The 20,799-nt window shown below is 43.6% G+C and overlaps 1 protein-coding gene across 2 annotated transcripts in view; it reads left to right on the top strand.

The window, feature by feature from the left end:
• cog3 (component of oligomeric golgi complex 3) overlaps positions 1–20,799 on the top strand; it is a 75,502-nt gene that overhangs the window by 28,523 nt on the left and 26,180 nt on the right. For both annotated transcript variants that reach the window (XR_010975783.1, XM_068040180.1), the window contains exons 10-15: positions 2,320–2,446; positions 7,421–7,512; positions 11,492–11,631; positions 12,898–13,058; positions 17,608–17,716; positions 19,511–19,635. Coding sequence is in view for 1 of the 2 variants with exons in the window: in XM_068040180.1 (XP_067896281.1) it covers positions 2,320–2,446; positions 7,421–7,512; positions 11,492–11,631; positions 12,898–13,058; positions 17,608–17,716; positions 19,511–19,635 (754 nt within the window). In the remaining variant the exon portion in view is untranslated. The remainder of the gene's footprint in view (positions 1–2,319; positions 2,447–7,420; positions 7,513–11,491; positions 11,632–12,897; positions 13,059–17,607; positions 17,717–19,510; positions 19,636–20,799) is intronic.

Raw genomic sequence — 20,799 nt, 5'->3', positions numbered from 1 at the left:
TCATTTTACAGTCAATTAACACCCTCTCTGAACTAATGCTTTGTCTTTCACTATGCCATTAACATACCGTTTGCCTTTGCTCCATAACGTTCTGGTCAGTTATTCTCTGTTGCCCTGTCCTATCAACACCTTCTCATTTGTTGTCTCTTGCCCCACCCCTGCTTTACTTGCTTAAAACCTTTTACATTTCTAATATTTGTCAGTTCTGATGACGGGTCACTGACCTGAAACATTAACTCTGCTTCTCTCTCCACAGATGCTGCCCGACCTGCTGAGTATTTCCAGCATTTCTTGTTTTTATCCCATATGCTTTGCTATCCACTCTCTCAGTATGTCCTGCCACCTTCAAAGAACGATGCACATGCACCCCAGGTCCCTCTGTTCCTGCATACTGTTTACAACTGTGCCATTAAGTCTATATTGCCTCTCCCTATCCTTTCTGCTAAAATGCATCACATCACACTTCTTTGCATTAAATTCCAACTGCCACTTGACTGTCCATTCTGCTAGTCTATCTGTGCCCTGTTTCAGTTGATTTGTATTATCCTCACAAGTTTGGTATCATTGACAAATTTTGAAATTCTACTCTGTATTACAAGATCCAAGTCAGGTCCCAGCACTGACCTTTGGGGAAGACCACTGTCTAGCATCTTCCAGTCTGAAAAACAAGCCTTTACCATGACTCGCTGTTTACTGTCCTTAATGCAATTTTTTATCCAATTGGACACTGACACTCCTATTCCATGAGCTTCAATTTTGTTAACAGACTTTATCAAGTGCTTTCTTAAACTCCATATGGACCTCATCCATTGCTTCCCTTCATCAATCTTCTCTGTTACTACAAAAAATTCAATTGGATTAGTCAAGCATGATCTGCCTTTTACAAATTCATGCTGGCTATCCTTATTTAACTCAAACCTCTCCAAGTGCCTGTGGACTTTTTCCCCTGATAATTGTTTCTAAAACTTTACCCACCACTGAGGTTAAATTAACCTTTTAGATTATGTAGCCCCAGAGAATATCCAAAAGCCCAGTTCTCCTCAGTATACAGTTCATGTCTACCAGCCACAGCCCTAACTTTCTGTTCTCCATTATCAGCAGCTAGCAATGACCTTTGTTACTTTTCCCTGTGAAGCATATTATGGCATGCAAGAAGTGCAAAGCCGCTATCATCGCACCCCTTTCATTTCCAAATTGGGTTGCTGTCTTGTGCTAGTGGTAGGAGGATGATTTTATCATAAACATAACATAAAATACTCCCGGCAAAAAGGAAGCTCATTGATCCGCCTCCCAAAAGTAAAAAATAAGGCCCTTGCTATCTTAAAGAACAACACAGTGAAAGTAAAATAAAGCCTTGTCTCCTTCCATAACTCAACATCGAAAAATGCTTTACAGCCAACGAGTTACTTTTTGAAATGTTGTCACTGTTGTAATGTAGGAAACATTTCCACCTATGTGTTACAGGAATATTACTTTGCACTTATCAGCCCAAGTGTTGTTGATGTCCAGGTCTTGCTGCATGCGGACACAGACTGCTTCATTATCTGAGGAGTTGCAAATAGAAAGGGAGGAGTTACTTCATGCAGCATTAACTGCATCTGCTAGGAGTGCAGTGCATGGTTGAACCTGGGGCCTTCGTATTCAGTATGGCTCAGGGTCAGCTTGAATGTTTGCTGGGTCTTGCTGCATGAGGACATGGATTGCTTTGTTATCTGAGTGAATTATGAATGGAACTGAACATTGTGCAATCATCAGCAAATATCCCCACTTCTGACATTATAGAAGGAAGGTCATTGGCAAAGCAGCTGAAGATGGTTTGGTCTAGGACACTGCCCGAGGAACTCCTGCAGTAAAATCTTCTTCCCGCTTTGCTCTTTGTCCCACTCTCCACTCTTTCTTCTGTCTTCCCTTTTTTTGTGTCTATCTCGTGCTCTTTGTCTTTTCACCCACACCCTACCCCTAGGGCTTGAATCACTGGTACGGAGTCAGTTTCCACAGTTTTGATGTTTTTAAATTGATAGAACTTCCAGTCAGGTGCAAAATCATAGAAGTTACTGCTGTGAAAAAGGTCCATTGGCTCTTGGCTATCTCTTCATATGGAGCTACCTACAGTTATAGGATATGCTCTATAAGTAGTGATGCAAATTACGTAGAGGGCAAACTTTTGATATGTATTATTATCCTCAAAAGGACTGTTCAATACTGTTTAAAATATCGAAATGATGTACTTCTGAACTGGCACCAGTTTTTGTTTATGGAGTTATGCTTGTTTGTGGCTTTAATTTCAGTAAATTTAAAGTAGGCCTAATCTTTCATTAGGTATCAGCAGCTCCTGAGCGAGATCCATCAGTGCTACCTGGATCAGAGGGGGCTTCTGCTGGGTCCGAGTATCGCCTCCACTATTGCTGACCTGACCAGCCAAAATAACAGGGATCATTGTGCTCTGGTATGAGTCTTGAGTAGTATTGGCAATCTAGAAAGATAATATTGTCATGTAAATACTGAAAATGGATATAGGTTTCCCAGTGTTGCTAAACTTTAATTAATAGCACTGTTATGTCATAGTTATTTGTAGCATAGAAGGAGGCCATTTAGTCCATTGAGTCCATGCCGACACTCCACTGAGAAATCCAGTCAGTCCCGTTTTCCCCCCCACTCGATCCCCGTAATCCTGTAAGTTTATTTCCTTCAAGAGCTCATCCAATTTCCCTTTCAAATCATTGATTGTCTCCACTTCCACCACCCTTCCAGCCAGCAAGTTCTTGGTCATTACCACTTGCTGTGCAAAAATGTTCTTCCTCACATTCCCCCTGCATCTATTACCCTAAACCTTCAATCTGTGTCCCCTAATCCTTGTACCATCAGTTAATGGGAACAATTTTCCTTGTCTAATTTATCTAAGCCTGTAATAATCTTGTAACACTGCTATCAAATCTTCCCTCAATCTCTTTTGCTCCAGGGAGAGCAATCTCAGCTTTTCCAACCTAACCTTGTAACTAAAATCTCCTATTCCTGGAACCATTCTGGTATGTCATTTATAAACTGTCTTTCTGGCTTTAGGCACTTGCGTTTTTTAATGTTGAACTGTTAGCAGGATGACAAAGATTTTTTGAAAAGTGTATTCACTAGCTGCCCTCGATCCTGTTCATAATGCACACAGTTCCAGATAAGGTGAGCCTATCAGGCAGGTGGATGATCTAACTGCATGCTTTCCCTTCCTGTGACAGCTACTTGGTGCCAGTGTTTCTCTCGGAGAAGTGTAGTATAATGTGCAAACCTGCGTGCTGCCACTCTGTGGCACAATGTAGTGAAGTGCCATCACTGGAAATGCGACGTGCTGAGAATGTAACGTGCTACTCCCTCCCCTCTACACTCAGCACACCCCTCCTAATCTTTGCAACATTCAACAATCAGTAGGTTGACCGGGTGACCTATTGTTAGAAATCTTGGTATCGCTCTGTAATTGACCCCTGAGAGGTGCACAAGACCAGCCTTGAGTGACTTTTCCCCTCATGTTTCACTGTTCTGTGAAGAGCTAACTGTCTGATCTACTCAGCACCTTTCCAGAACATTAGGAACTGTGGATACAAACCTGTGTCCTACTTCTTGTGCTGCTTCCTTTTACTAAATGAAACACAAGTAGCAGCAAAAGGAATAAAGTTCCTATAGTTATGTAATGTTGCCATTCAGGGAGTATTAGTGTGCAATGTTAATACAATTACTTAATGCTGCAATTGAGGGAATAGTAATGTGCAGTACTAATGTAATTAAATATTGCTGCAATTGACAAAATATTAGTGTACAGTACTAATAGTTACTTGGTGAAGTTCAGAAGCTTTCTGTACCTCGTGATAATTCAAGGCTATTTTTAGGTACATTTAACTTAATTTCAAAACTCGGATAATATTTGAAGTTACATCGATTATTCTGCAAGTTTAATAGTAGCAAAGTCATAAATCTTATCCTCTGTGACCGTGGTGCACTATGCCTCCCGTTCTTTTGAGCTCTGCAGCTTTTGACATGATCAACCACTCCATACTCCTCCAACTGCTCTCTTCCATTGTTCGGCTGAGTGGAAGTGCCTTCGCTTGGTACCATTCTTGCCTATCAAATCGTAGCCAGAGCATTTTGCAGCAATGGCTTCTTTTCCCATCCACATGCTATTACCTCTAAAGTCCCTCGAGGACCTATCCTTGGTCCCTCCTCCTCCTAATCTCTATGCTAACCCTTGGCAATGCCATCTTAAGACATGTTCCACATGTATACTGATGATGCCTGGTTCTACTTCTCCACTGCCTTTCTCAACCCCTCCATGTGGTCAGACTGCTTGTCTGACATCCAATCCTGGATGAGCTGTATTTTCCTACAGTTAAACATTGGGAAGTCCAAAGTCATCGTCTTCAGCCCCCTCCAATCTCCACAGCCTGTCCACAGACTGTTGGCCACCTCAACATCCTGTTTGATCCTGAGCTGAGCATCTGACCTCATATCCTCTAAATCACAAAGAATGCCTATTTCCACTTCTGTAACGTTGTCTGTCTCCGCCCATCTGCTGCTGAAATCCTCAGGCATGCATTTGTCACCTCCAGGCTTGACTATTCCAAAGCTCCTTTCATTGGCTTCCATCCTGCACCCTCCATAAAATTCAACTCATCCAAAATTCGGTAGCTTGTATCCTATCTTGCAACTGTCACCCCTCTACTCGCTGACCTACAACGGGCCCTGATCACCAAACCCCTCAAGTTTATATCTATTAAAGTCCCTTTATGGCTTTTCTCCCCCATCTGTCACTTCCAGCCTTATAACCCTCCAAGAATTCTGTGTTCCTCCAACTCTGGCCTCTTGCATATTCCCCCCACTCCTTTTATACCACTATTGATGGCCGTGCCTTCAGCTGTCTTGGCACTCACTGTTGAAAATCTCTCCCTAAATCTCTTTACCTCTCTCCCTAAATCTCTCTACCTCTCTCTTTCTTTCTCCTCTTTTAAGACCTCACTTAAAACCTACCTGTTTGACAAAGCTTTTAGTTATCCTTGCTAATATCTCGCTAAGACTCTTGTGTGATTATGCTTCTGCCAAGCACAATGGGATGTTTTTCTATGTTAAAGGCACCATATAGTTCTTATTGTTTCCTTAACTTGCCAAATATATATTACATAGGATCAGGAATAGGCCATTCATCCTTCGCTTCTGTTGCACTGTTCAGTCAGATCACGGCCGATCTGTACCTCAACTCCATTTATTTACCTTTAATCTGCGTCCCTTAATACTCTTACCTAATAAAAATCTATTGCAATCAGTCTTGAAAATTTCAATTGACCTAGCCTTCTGGGGACAATGTTCCAGATTTCCACTACCCATTGTAGGAAAAATGCTTCCCGATTTCCCTCCTAAATGGCTTGGCTCAAATTTTAATTGCTGGTTTGTTTGAAATAAATCCTGTATTCAGTCTTACAAATCTTTGGTGTTGAGCTTTCTTTAAGTGAAAGAACACTGCTGCACTGTAATAGTCTATGTTTCTGAAGTAGGCGGTATTTTCAAGCAAATTGATGGTGCTAACTGGCTCAGAAGTCTCTTGATTGGTGTTCCTTCTGGAGACTAGATTTTTAAAAAACGGAACCACTGATGAAATTTTTTTTAAAGGAAGGTATCTGTTGATCCAATCTGATTGCATTTAGTTACTGTTCCAATACAGCTACATCGCTGCATCTACCCGGCAATGTGGAAAATTGCCCAGGTGTATCCTGTGCGCAAAAAGCAGGACAAATCCGACCCGGCCAATTACTGCCCTATCAGTCCACTCCCGATCGCCAGAAAAGTGATGGAAGGGGTCGTCAACAGTGCTATCAAGCAGCACTTGCTCAGCAATAACCTGCTTACTGATGCTCAGTTTGGGTTCCACCAGGGTGACCCAGATCCTGACCTCATTGTGGCCTTGGTCCAAACATGGACAAAAGAGCTGAACTCCCGAGGTGTGGTGAGAGTGACTGCCCTTGATATCAAGGCAGCATTTGACCGAGTATGGCATCAAGGAGTCCTCACAAAACTGGAGTCAATGGGAATCAGAGGGAAAACTCTCCACTGGTTGGAGTTATACCTAGCACAAAGGAAGATGGTTGGGGTTGTCAACCACAAAATCAATCATCTTAGTTCCAGGACATCACTGCAGGAGTTCCTCAGGGTAGTGTCCTAGGCCCAACCATCTTCAGCTGCTTCATCAATGACCTTCCCTCCATCATAAGGTCAGAAGTGAGGATGTTTGCTGATGACTGTACAATGTTCAACACCATTCGCGACTCCTCAGATACTGAAGCAGCCCATGTCCAGATGCAGCAAGACCTGGACAATATCCAGGCTTGGGCTGATAAGTGACAAGTAATATTCGCGCCACATAAGTGCCAGGCAGTGACCATCTCAAACAAGAGAGAATCTAACCATGTCCCCATGGCGTTCAATGCCATTACCATCACTGAATCCCCCACTGTTAACATCCTGGGGGTTACCATTGACCAGAAACTGAACTGGACCAGCCACATAAATGCTGTGGCTACAAGAGCAGGTCAGAGGCTGGAAATTCTGCAGCGAGTAACTCGCCACCTGACTCCCAATGCCTGTCCACCATCTACAAGGCACAAGTCAGGAGTGTGAGGGAATACTCTCCACTTGCCTGGATGGGTGCAGCTCCAACAACGCTCAAGAAGCTCGACACCATCCAGGACAAAGCAGCCCGCTTGATTAGCATCACATCCACCACCTTCAACATTCACTCCTTTCAGCGCCGAGGTACAGTGGCAGCAGTGTGTACCATCTACAAGAAGCACTGCAGCAACTCACCAAGACTCCTTTGACATCACCTTCCAAACCCGCGACCTCTTGGTGGGAAGGACGAGGGCAGCAGGCGCATGGGAACATCACCACCTGCAAGTTCCCCTCCAAGCTACACTCCATCCTGACTTGGAACGATATCACTGTTCTTTCACTGTCGCTGGGTCAAAATCCTGGAACTTCCTTCCTAACAGCACTGTGGGTGTACCAACACCCCAAGGACTGCAGCGGTTCAAGAAGGCAGTTCACCACCACCATCTCGAGGGCAATTAGGGATGGACAATAAATGCTGGCCTTGCCAGCAACGTCCACATCCCCCTTTCGAATAAAAACATTTTTGTGCCCCCCAAAAAAACTGGTTAGACTCAAAAGTCTCCTGTTAGATAAGTTTTATATTTTTAATACCGTAGTTACATGGGACTGCAACAGCTCACTTTATATAGCACCTAAAACGTAGAAAAAGATCCCAAAACACTTGACAGAGGAGTAATCAAAAAATTCTTGGAATTTCTATTTGTTTACCATATTTAATTTGATTTTAAATTAAATTTCAGTTTTGTGGTATTCTGAGCAATGACTTTGCATTTTCCTCTAGGTTCGCAGTGGTTGTGCTTTTTTGGTTCACGTGTGCCAGGACGAACATCGGCTATACAATGAATTTTTTACAAAACCAACTTCCAAACTAGAGTAAGTTATTATTCGGAGTTTACGGTCTCCATCCTTCCTTGGTCATTAAATCAGAGCATTCAAGTTCTCATATTCATGCTGAATAATTTTAATGAATCAATTGACTGGCTGTATTATGGTGGTCCCTTATGTTCCTTTTGTATTAACAAGCTGCTTTCCGTCCTCCTGTCAGTTCCCATGATGCGAGAACTGCCCTGTATATATGGGGAGGGCCAGGGGGCCATGGGCACACTGATTCTGGCCATGGATGGCCTGCCCCCTGAAGTCCATCAAGCAAAGTGATCGACTCCATGTGAGTGACAGGGTTGGTGGTCACTTAACGTTGCCAACCAGCTGTCCTTCACCACCTGAGGCACCTTTTGAAGCTGCCACAGTTTCAGTACCTTCTATCAGAACTGGCACTGTCATCCGTGCTGCGGGTGATGGAAATGCTCAGAGTTAAAGGGGCATTGGAAGGCACTTTACTCCCATTTGTAAACTGAAAATATTATGCAGCGATGGACTTTCCATGATTGAATTTGCACCAACAATTCAAAAAGTGAAGCTAAGCCCTTTCCAAAAGTATTTCTGATATGATACAGTGACATGTGGAGAAAACAGCCTATGGCCAAAGATTCACTGGAAAAATACTAATTAAAGCTTAGTAGAAGCTGAATGGCAGAGCAGGCTTGAAGGGCCATATGGCCTATGCCTGCTCTTATTTCTTACGTTCTGACATCTGAACCTCAGGCAGGTCTAATCAGTGAAAGAAGATTCAATCATGACTTGCTTTAAGTTGCTACAAAATAGGCATGTAGCGTGTGGAACAGAAACCCATGTACATAAATTTTACTTAAATTATGAATAAAGAAAAAGCATTGCACTACTCAATGAGGGTGACTCAAAATGGGTTGGAATCTGAAGTAAGATCGGTTTATTAAGTAATAATAACCAAGTTCTGGAAACATTCAGACCTGAAACATTAACTCTGTTTCCCTCTCCACAGATACTGCAAACCTGCTGAAGTATTTCCAGCACTTTGTTTTTATTTCCGATTTCTAGCTTCTGCAGTATTTTTCTTTTATTCTGCTTTATTAAGTGCTGTATTGGGATGTGTAACAATATGAAGTATTGCATTCCCTGCAATGTACGATCAACATTATAATTGCTGCATAGTTCATAGTACAGCCCCTGCCAATTACACCATCTACACTTATCATGGGCAGCTGCCTATAATGGAAAAATAGCAGTAACTATTTGAAGTCAATTACAATAACATTGTAATGTGTTAAAAGTGCGCTGACTGTTTTGGGCAGTTCTTTGCACTTTTGTAATCCCCTGTATTTTATTTACTGATTATAAAAAGTTCTGCTGATTTTTGACATGTCAGGTCTTAAAGCAGCTTGAATCGGCTGTTTACCCCTCGTTAAAATGCTGTTATCGTAGTGATTTGCTAACTGCTAATATTTGCAATAAGCACTTGCTAAGTGGAAACTTGACTGGTGCTTCATTGAACCTGTTCTTTTTAAAAAGTCGCATATCAAAAGGAGGGGTCCAGCTGGGGCTTGTCTTGTAGGTAATAATGTAATCTGAATTAAACATTGGTGAAGTATTCTTAATTGAGCTGAAATCTTCAAGCCTGTTTTCACACTGCCAAGTTGTTACACAGTGATCAGGTGAATTGTCTCAGCCTCCCAATGCTTATGGGAGTTTAATGTGACTACAGCAGAGGTATTACAGATGGGGGTCGTTTGTGCCCTCACCTAGCATCTCCACACACACTTATTTGTGGCAAGGGTTGTTGGATAGTAAGAGTTGGTGAGTGGGGACACAGTTTAATCTCATAGATTCTAACAGCACAGAAGGAGGACATTCAGCTCATCGTGCATGTGGTGGTTCTTTGAAAAGGCTGTCGCATGAGTCCCCCTCCCCTGCTCTTTCCCGTATCCCTGCAATTTTGTCCCCTTCAGGTATTCTTTTGAATGGTACTATTGAATTTGCTTTCACCACCCTTTCAGATCACCATTAAAAAATATCAGCACATCCTCCCTCAAGCTCTTTCCCCAGTTATTTTAATTTCCTCCAAAAATAGGCAGTGCTGAGGTTCACTCTGACATGGAGCTTTTTGCAGCAAGGTACCCAGGCTACTACTGGTCCATATGGCTCAACACCTCGCTGGGTAAACTCAGTCCATACAATCTAAGTCCTCGCTGGGTAAACTCAGTCCATACAATCCAACTCCTCACTGGGTCAACTCAGTCCATACAATCCAACTCCTCGCTGGGTCAACTCAGTCCATACAATCCAACTCCTCACTGGGTCAACTCAGTCCATACAATCCAACTCCTCGCTGGGTCAACTCAGTCCATACAATCCAACTCCTCACTGGGTAAACTCAGTCCATACAATCCAACTCCTCGCTGGGTCAACTCAGTCCATACAATCCAACTCCTCACTGGGTCAACTCAGTCCATACAATCCAACTCCTCGCTGGGTCAACTCAGTCCATACAATCCAACTCCTCACTGGGTCAACTCAGTCCATACAATCCAACTCCTCGCTGGGTAAACTCAGTCCATACAATCCAACTCCTCACTGGGTAAACTCAGCCCATACGATTCAGCTCCTCACTGGGTAAACTCAGTCCATACAATCCAACTCCTCGCTGGGTAAACTCAGTCCATACAATCCAACTCCTCACTGGGTAAACTCAGCCCATACGATTCAGCTCCTCACTGGGTAAACTCAGTCCATACAATCCAACTCCTCGCTGGGTAAACTCAGTCCATACAATCCAACTCCTCACTGGGTAAACTCAGTCCATACAATCCAACTCTTCACTTGGTAAACTCAGTCCATACAATCCAACTCCTCACTGGGTAAACTCAGCCCATACAATCCAACTCCTCGCTGGGTAAACTCAGTCCATACAATCCAACTCCTCACTGGGTAAACTCAGCCCATACGATTCAGCTCCTCACTGGGTAAACTCAGTCCATACAATCCAACTCCTCGCTGGGTCAACTCAGTCCATACAATCCAACTCCTCGCTGGGTCAACTCAGTCCATACAATCCAACTCCTCGCTGGGTCAACTCAGTCCATACAATCCAACTCCTCACTGGGTAAACTCAGCCCATACAATCCAACTCCTCGCTGGGTCAACTCAGTCTACAATCCAACTCCTCGCTGGGTAAACTCAGCCCATACAATCCAACTCCTCGCTGGGTCAACTCAGCCCATACAATCCAACTCCTCGCTGGGTCAACTCAGCCCATACAATCCAACTCCTCGCTGGGTCAACTCAGTCCATACAATCCAACTCCTCACTGGGTAAACTCAGTCCATACAATCCAACTCCTCGCTGGGTCAACTCAGTCCATACAATCCAACTCCTCACTGGGTCAACTCAGTCCATACAATCCAACTCCTCGCTGGGTCAACTCAGTCCATACAATCCAACTCCTCACTGGGTAAACTCAGTCCATACAATCCAACTCCTCGCTGGGTCAACTCAGTCCATACAATCCAACTCCTCACTGGGTCAACTCAGTCCATACAATCCAACTCCTCGCTGGGTAAACTCAGTCCATACAATCCAACTCCTCACTGGGTAAACTCAGCCCATACAATCCAACTCCTCGCTGGGTCAACTCAGCCCATACAATCCAACTCCTCACTGGGTCAACTCAGTCCATACAATCCAACTCCTCACTGGGTGAACTCAGCACATACAATCCAACTCCTCATTGGGTAAACTCAATCCATACGATGCAGCTCCTCGCTGTGTAAACTCAGTCCATAATATTCAGCTCCTCACTGAGTAAACTCAGTTTGTGCAGCTCAGATTTTCACTGGGTAAACTCAATCCATATGGCTAAGATCCTTGCTGAGTAAACTCAAGCAGCCATTAAGTGTGTTTGAATTCTTGCACTTTTATTTTTAAAAGAAACTGGAGAATGATTTTGTAACACCAGTCCTGGCCCTTTTCACTTTTGTAGTGAGCTGTTGGAGAAACTGTGCCTCTCGTGGTACGATGTGTTTCGACCGCTCATCATCCATGTCAACCATCTGGAGACATTGTCGGAGCTGTGTGGCATTCTGAAAAATGAGATGCTGGAAGACCATGTGCAGCACAATGGTAGGTGGGGAATACAGAGTGAGCTGGAGATCTCCAGTAACTCTACCGTGTACCAGAGACCAGACCCATGTCTAGCAGTCATGTAAGCAAAGCATAATTGATTATAATGTTACAGTTATAGTGACCTGCCTAAGAGAAAGTCCTCTGCTCATTTCTCCACGCGTTACGGTCTTGTACTTTCCTCTTCAGCTCCTTGTGAGAGAATTTCATTTTCAGTTTCAAGTTGGCTAACGTCATCATTTTCTTTCTCCCTGTTGGTTTACATCATTCTAATCTTCATTCAGTCACCTCCTTCAAGTTCTCATGCCTTAGAGTATGGCCAATCCAACCTTGCTGCCTTTTCTTGATCATATTCACTAACGATCTATCCTGCTTCATCATCCTGAGAACTTTCTCATTGCTCTTGTGTTCTCTCCAAGTGACTTACTCCATCATTCTCCAGAACCACATTTCACAAATTTATAGTCTTTGGATATTCGCTTTTCTCGAGGCCCATGTTTCAGTTCCGTATGACAAGACACTCCAAATCACAGTCTTGATCATTCTTTTCTTAAGATCTCTACTCATTCTTATGCTGAGCAATTTCTTATGTTTGGTGAATGCGTTCTTTGCCGTTGCCGTTCTAGCTCTGATTTCTTTATGGCAATAGCCATCTTTTGAAAAGATGCTTCCCAGGTACTTAAATTGTGATACCTGTTCCAGCTCTTGACTGTTTTTCATGACCACTGCTTTCTCACCATTATTTCTTCCAATCTTCATAACTTTCGTCCTTTTTGCATTCAGTTTATTTTAGTATTGCTGAAAATAGACATTTTGTCGAAGCTTTATGTCTTGTACTCATCAGGACAATTCACAAGAATACCAATATAAGGGAAGCAACAACTTTATATTGTATGAGAAGAGAGTGCTGATTGGTTGGCAAGTGGACTCTGGTAGAGGAATTGCTTTGGAGAATGCATCAGTTTATGGTGACTGACAGTTAACTGCCAAGCTTTGTATGAAATTTGGCAGTTAACTGTCAGTCACCATAAACTGGTGCATTCTACATGGCAATGCCTTTACCAATCAGAGTCCACTTGCCAACCAATCAGCACACTCCGCATACAGTGTGCGTTTGTTGCTTCCGTTACATTGGTATTCAACAAAATGTCTCTATTTTCAGCAGTACTTTAGTTCTGTACTACCAAAGGACTATTTGTAATTTTATTTAGTTAATCCAGGGGTCCATTCCAGAATACTAACACCCCTGTTTCCTGTCCTTCTCAGTGGAGCAGCTGGGTGCCTTTTCTGCAGTGGCAAAGCAGATGCTGGAAGATGTACAAGAGCGTCTAGTATATAGGACTCACATCTATATTCAGACTGATATTGTCGGCTATAAACCTGCACCCGGTGACCTGGCATACCCTGACAAACTGGAAATGATGGAGGTAGATCAATCTTATACTGTTACAAAACTGTGTGGTTTTCATTTAACTTTGTCCGCAGTGCACTGGATTCTAGCAGAAGCTTTAATAATATCCTTTCTAAGCTGTCTGTTTTCTCTGTTTGGTTGTAGTCAAGTAGTTGGGGTTTTGAAGGTGTTTCCGGATGGAAATAGAATATAAAATAAAGGGTACAATTTTAAAAGAAATGTAGGAACAGAGGGACCTGGGTGTATATGTGCATAAGTTATAGAAGGTGGCAAGACAGGTTGAGAGAGTGGTTAATAAAACTTACAGTATTCTGACCTTTTCCTTTCGGAGCTCAATAATGCCATCGATTCTCTAGCCAGCAGAAAAGCCCCTGGAAAGGACGGCATTACTGCTGAAATAATCAAGTGCCAAGCCTGCTATACTCTCAGAACTCCATGAACTGCTTTGCCTGTGCTGAGATGAGGGAGCAGTACCACAGGACATGCGCGATGCCAATGTCATCACCCTCTATAAAAACAAGGGTGACCGCGGTGACTGCAACAACTACCATGGAATCTCCCTGCTCAGCACAGTGGGGAAAGCCTTTGCTCGAGTCATTTTAAACAGGCTCCAGAAGCTGGCTGAGCGTGTCTACCCTGAGGCACAGTGCAGCTTTCGAGCAGAGATCCACCATTGACATAAAAGCAAAATACTGCGGATGCTGGAAATCTGAAACAAAAACAAGAAATGCTGGAATCACTCAGCAGGTCTGGCAGCATCTGTGGAAAGAGAAGCAGAGTTAACCCTTCGGAAGAAGGGTCACTGACCCGAAACGTTAACTCTGCTTCTCTTTCCACAGATGCTGCCAGACCTGCTGAGTGATTCCAACATTTCTTGTTTTTGTTCCACCATTGACATGCTGTTCTCCCTTCGCCAGCTACAGGAGAAATGCCGCGAACAACAGATGCCCCTCTACGTTGCCTTCATAGATCTCACCAAAGCCTTTGACCTCGTCAGCAGACGTGGTCTCTTCAGACTACTAGCAAAGATCCGATGTCCACCAAAGCTATTAAGTATCAACACCTCATTTCATGACCATATGAAAGGCACAATTCAGCATAACGATGCCTCATCAGACCCCTTTCCCATCCTGCAACAGTGCTGTGTTGTCACACCTACACTGTTTGGGATCATCTTCTCCCTGCTGCTCTGTCACGCATTTAAGTCTTCAGAAGAAGGAATTTTCCTCCACACATGATCAGATGGCAGATTGTTCAACCTTGCCCGTCGAAGACCAAAGTACGGAAAGTCCTTATCAGGGAACTCCTCTTTGCTGACGATGCTGCATTAACATCCCACACGGAAGAGTGTCTACAGAGACTCACTGACAGGTTTGCGGCTGCCTGCAACGAATTTGGCCTAACCATCCGCCTCAAGAAAACGAACATCATGGGACAGGACGTCAGAAATGCTCCATCCATCAATAATGGCGACCACGCTCCAGAAGTGGTTCAAGAGTTCACCTACCTAGGCTCAACCATCACCAGTATCCTGTCTCTCGATGCAGAAATCAACAAGCGCATGGGAAAGGTGTCTGCTGCTATGTCCAGACTGGCCAAGAGGGTGTGGGAAAATGGGGCACTGACACGGAACACAAATGTCCGAGTGTTTCAAGTCTGTGTCCTCAGTACCTTGCTGTATGGCAGCGAGGCCTGGACAACGTATGTCAGCCAAGAGCGACCACGTCTCAACGCATTCCATCTTTGCTGTCTCTGGAGAATCCTTGGCATCAGGTGGCAGGACCATATCTCCAATGCAGAAGTCCTCGAGGCAGCCAACATCCCCAGCATGTACGCCCTACTGAGCCAGCGGCACTTAAGATGGCTTGGCCAAGTGAGACGCATGGAAGATGGCAGGATCGCCAAAGGACATATTGTACAACGAGCTCGTCACTGGTGTCAGACCCACCGGCTGTCCATGTCTCAGCTTTAAAGACGTTTGCAAACGCGACATGACGTCCTGCGACATTGACCACAGATCGTGGGAGTCAGTTACCAGTGATCACCAGAGCTGGCGGACAGCTATAAAGGCGGGGCTGAAGAGAAGTGAGTCGAAGAGACTCAGCAGTTGGCAGGAAAAGAGACAGAAGTGCAAGGGGAGAGCCAACTGTGTAACAACCCTGACAACAAACTTCAGCTGCAGCACCTGTGGAAGAGTTTGTCACTCTAGAATTGGCCTTTATAGCCACTCTAGGCACTGCTCCACAAACCACTGACCATCTCTAGGCGCTTCCCCATTGTCTCTCGAGACAAGGAGGCCAAAAAGGAAAAAGGATCCTGAGCTTTATTAATAGGGGCATAGAGTACTAGAGCAAGGAGGTTATGTTGAACTTGTATAAGACACTAATTTGGCTGGAGTATTGCTTCCAGTTCTGGGCGCTGTGCTTTAGGAAGGATGTGAAGTCATTAGAGAGGGTGCAGAAAAGATTTGAGAATGATTCCAGGGATGAGGAACTTAAGTTGTGAAGATAGATTGGAGAAGTTGGGACTGTTTTTCTTGAAGAGAAGGTAATTTGATAGAGGGATTCAAAATCAAGAGGGGTCTGGACAGAGTAGATCGGGAGAAACTGTTCCCACTCATGAAAGGATCAAGAACGAGAGGACACAGATTTAAAGTAATAGGTAACACAAACAAAAGCGACACAAGAAAAACTTTTTCGCACAGCGTGTGGTTAAGGTCTGGAATGCACTGCCTGAGAGTCTAGTGGAGGCAGGTTCAATTGAAGCATTCAAAAGGAAATTAAACAGTTATATGAAAAGTAAGAATGTGCAGGGTTACGGGGAAAAGACAGGGGAGTGGGACTAAGTGAAATGCTCATTAGGAAGGCCAGTGCAGACACAATGGGCCAAATAGCCTCCTTCTGCACTATAACAATTCTTTGATTCTGTGATACCCTAACTCCTCTTTCCTCTTTAGGGCACATTGCTCCTATATGGTACTGTGCCTCGTTGGAAGCAAAAAAGGAAAGAATTCCCATTTTGTAATAGTCTCTATTGTGTCCTCAAGATGTCCCAATGACAACTGAATTTGTTTTGGAGTGTAGTTACTGTGATGCAGGCAAATGCAGCTGGCAATTTGTGCACAGCAAGCTCCCAACAAATGAAAGAATGAACAATGGAATCATCTGTTTTTTGGCAGTGTCAGCAGAAGGAGGGTGTTGGCCAGGACATGAATTCTGCGTTCATTCAAATATTGATATGGGATCTTTTATGTTCACTTGAGCAGGCAGATGGGTCCATGGTTTGATGTCTGAACAAAGACAACACCTCTGACAATGCAGCACTCCCTCACTACGGGACTAGAGTGTCTGCCTTTAGTATGTTCTCAAGTCTATATTGGGACTTGATCCTACGACTCTGACTCAAGGACAAGTACCGATAGCTAAGCTAAGTAGACGCTCTTTTGTAAGCAATTTTAATACTTTTTCTAGTTCTTGGAATAAGCCACCGCCTTAAATAGTTTTCTTTCATAAGACCCCATCACTCTGCACTATTAATAGAACCCCTTTAGTCACACCCATTTTAGCTGGTAGTTATAGGTTTAATATGATTATTAGACTAAATGAATTAAAGGCAGATGCAAGATTGAAAAAGATTGTGATACCTAGCAAGGACAGAGGAACAGGAGTAGGTCATTCACCCTCTTGAGCCTGTACTGCCATTAAGTTAGATCATGGTTGATCTGTATCCTAACTCCATACACCCACCTTTGTTTTGGAACCCTTAATACGCTTGCCCAACAAAAATATATCAATCTTAGTTTTGAAATTTTCAGGCGATATAGCCTCAACAGATTTTGCGGGGCGAGAGTTCCAGATTTCCACTATCCTTGGTATGGAGGACTGCTTCCTGACTTCATGCCTGAGTGGTCTTGCTCTAATTTTAAGGTTGTATTCCCATGTTCTGGACTACACCCCCCCCCCCCCCGACCCCGATCAAATCCTTTAATCTTTAATCATCTTAAACACCTCAATTAGATTCTGTACTAGAGGGATTGCAAGGTTCGTCTGTGCAATCTATTCTGATCATTTAACCCTAAGATGATGAATTGAAGGAGTGTAAAATCATCGTTGCTGATGCAGTTTTCACACCAACAACTTGCATTTATATAGCATCTTTATTGTAGTAAAATGTCCCAAAGAGCTTCATGGGAGCATTAGTCAGAGGTAGATTTTAAGGAACATCTTAAAGGAGTGGAGAAAAGGGGAGGCTTTTTAGGGAGGGAATTCCAGAACTTGGCACCTTTGCAGCTGAAGGCACAGCCATAATGGTGGATTGATTAAAAATGGGGGAATGTGCACAAGGCCAGAATTGGAGGAGCACTGAGATTTGGGTGGGTGGATGAGGGGTGGGGCTTGTGAGGCTGGAGGAGGTTAGAGAGATAATTTACCTCTAAGAGGATGAATTATAGGGGTGTAACTAAATCATTGTTAATGCACTTTTCACAAGGGAAGGATATGACTGTCGCTCTTGATCGAAAATGGCATGTGTTGATTCTGTGTTTGCAATTGTTATCTGTTCCTCAGCAAATCGCACAGAGCTTGAAGGACGAGCAGAAGAAGTTGTCTGCGGCTGATTCATCGTTTGCAGAGGTTCAGCTAGAAGATCCTGATTCTAAAAATGTCATCAAATCGGGTACTGTGCTGTACTTCAACAGACCAGGGGTTCAAAAACAATAATTAAAGTGGCGCTTTTGGTGCTGTTTCTACTTTTGCTGCAGTAGTCCTAAAGACAGAAGCCAAACTTACTCAGGGTCCATGTAGTTTTGAAAATGCAGTACTTACCACTGAAGAATGCAATTAATCAAAATAAAAAGTCGAATTGCAAAGTGCATGAAGCAGTGAATCAGGGTGTGACTGCAACTTTCGTGCTAGACTTTAAAATGATATTCTGATTTGTCCTTCTTGGATCCAAAGTGGATCACCTCATACTTCCCCACACTAAACTCCATCCAGTCTACTGGCTTAGTCTGTCTCCATTCCTTTTGTAACTTGCTGCTCCCATCTACACATGTCACATTCACCAATCAGTAAACATTCCATGTTTCTGCACACTCTGTCTGCTATCCTCCCAACCAATTATTAATCTATCTCATAAGGTTACCTCCAGTTCTGTGCACTTTCATTTTTGCTTATAATTTCTTGTGCAGAATCTTATCAAATGCACTTTGAAAGTCCATGTAGACACTCCATTGTCCAGCTTGCTCGTGACCGCTTCAAAAAAAATAACAAATTAGTCTAACATTTATCCTTCACCATTACTTGCTGACTCTTTGACCAGCTCATGTTTTGATGGTGGTTAGTGACTGCCCAGTGCAGAACTGAGGGAGCACTGTGTGCTGTGCTGTCTTTCGGATGAGATGTTAAACCAAAGCCCCTCCCCCCACTGCCTCCTTCAGGTGGATGTAAAAGATCCCATGGCGCTTTTTGAAGGAGAGCAAAAGAATTCTCCCCACCATGATGGTCAATATTTATTCCTTAACCAGCATTAATTAAACAGATTATTTACTCAATTATCACATTGCTATTTGTGAGAGCTTGCTGTGCTCAAATTGGTTGCTGCATTTCCTACACGACAACAGGGATTACACTTCAAAGGTACTACTTTGGCTGCAAAGTGGTTCGGGAAGTCCTGAGGCTATGAAAGACGCTTGATAAAACCAAGTTTATTCCTTCTTTTCTGCTTAGTGATGCGTTCTGGTGCTTAGACCTGTTTATTGATATGCTACTGGCCCTGATTTTAACTGCGGGTAGGTTTTGGGTGCGTGGGTGGATGGATGGACAAAACTCCTCCACTGTCACACAAATCAGTCCTGAGATATTTCAACATTAGCAAGCCATAGGTCCACCTCCTGCCTGAACAGGAGAGAAATCATCTTGAAGCAGTGGCAAATCGAGTAGCTTGGAAGACACTTAACGATACAAGGTAAATAGTGGGATTGAAGTTTTGTGTTTGCGATTAGAGGCGAATCCGGACCAGGGAAGATCAAAGCATTCACTGTAGTGTCTGGAAGAGTACTTCTGCTCCTCTTGGCCCCACAAAGAAAAGAAAACCACTTAGCATTTTTTTTTACCTCTCCTGGGGCTGATTCTCTTCTGTCCCGGATTGGCTTGACAGAAAGGTCGTAGCAACTCCACACCGCCCCCGCCTCAAGCCCAAGTTAAAATTGCAGTCTGGTCCTGATGATGTGATTGGGACTCTTCCTGCATATTTAAAGAAGGATCCTGTTGGCTTTGGGCAAATGTCCTTGCCCAGCTGCTCAGCAGATGGCAGGATGTTGGCAGCTCCATGGAGGGTAAGTAACTCGGGACATTTTAGCAGGTTTCTACTGGGTGGGTAGGGTCACAATTGCCTCCTTGGTGTTAAGTTCTGTTTAGTGATGCATATGGTGTTTGACTCAGTTTATTAAAGTCCTTTATTTCTGTATAGGTAATTCAGATGTTCTGAATCCTCGGCCACAATCAACAATTTCCCCAGCAGATTTGCATGGCATGTGGTACCCAACAGTGCGCAGAACACTGGTTTGCCTCTCAAAACTTTACAGATGCATAGATGTAAGTTTCAGAATAAAAGATGTGTTTGTTACTTCTTTTGCCTGAACAAATTCTTCTGTCTCTTTCCCGCCTCTACCCCATTATTTTCTAATCAGTTCTCACCTTTTAATAAGAATGTATATTGGGAGGTGGTGGCGGGGGGAGGGTGTTTTTACTTGTTAGCTCGCTGATTTGAAGCTATAATATTGAATTTGTTCTTCATACAATGTGGACTTCTCAGTTCTCTCAACAGCTCTTATTTTCTGCTGAATTACCTGGCATAGGTACCAAGAAGGTTGTGCTGATAGGGTGAGATGAAGTCAGGCATGAGAAAGTTCATGTGGAGCATAAACACTGGCATGGACCAGTTGGGCTGAATGACCTGTTTCTGTTCCGTCGCTTTTATGTATTATGTAACTTGAACTTGACTTCTATGCTTTCTGAAAGTTTCTTACCATGTGTCCAACTAATAGGACTGCAAGTTCACCATTCCTGCCAGGGGACCAAAAATAACCCCTAGAAAGATGCACAGTTTAAATTTTTTTTTTAAACTGAGCCTGGAACTTCAAACTAAAAACAGCACACTGCCTTTAGCACTTGCTGCAGTCCCTCCATTGTCCTGACAACAATTTGCATTTATATAGTGCCTTTAGTGTGGTAAAACGCCCCAAGACACTTCACAGGAGCGTTATCAAACAAAATATGTCACTGGGTCACATAAAAAGGTTTTAGGATAGGTAACCAAAAGCTTGGTCAAAGAGGAAGGTAGGTTTGAAGGAGCATCTTAAAGGAGGAAGGAGTGGTAGAGAAGCGGAGATGTTTAGGGAGGAAATTCCAGAGCAGTGGTTGAGTGAAGGAAATCGGGTAATCTCAGATTGCACAGCTTCCGCCATTATGACTTGTTCTTCTGGTCAGCTGCTGTCAGTGGGCTGAGGCAGTTTGCATAGTGTACAGTCACCGGCCCCAAGTAGTATCTTTTTCAATCCCAGGATGTTGCTCTCGGGACATATGCAATACCTTCCTATAATTGAAAAGCTGCTGGCTTGCAATTGTATTTTTGCACTGTGCGTTACCCCAGTAACTTTGTGCACTTTTTGTGTGCTGGAAAGCACTATCTGTTACAGACCATTTGGAGAACAACGAATTGGGAGATTTGTTCTATATTTGGTTGCAGTCTGCATCCCA

Source organism: Heterodontus francisci, chromosome 10 (assembly GCF_036365525.1).
Source record: "Heterodontus francisci isolate sHetFra1 chromosome 10, sHetFra1.hap1, whole genome shotgun sequence".
Classification (NCBI taxonomy): Eukaryota; Metazoa; Chordata; class Chondrichthyes; order Heterodontiformes; family Heterodontidae; genus Heterodontus; species Heterodontus francisci.
The sequence above is the reverse complement of the archived record's forward strand: the minus strand, read 5'-3'. Positions and strand labels throughout refer to the sequence as shown.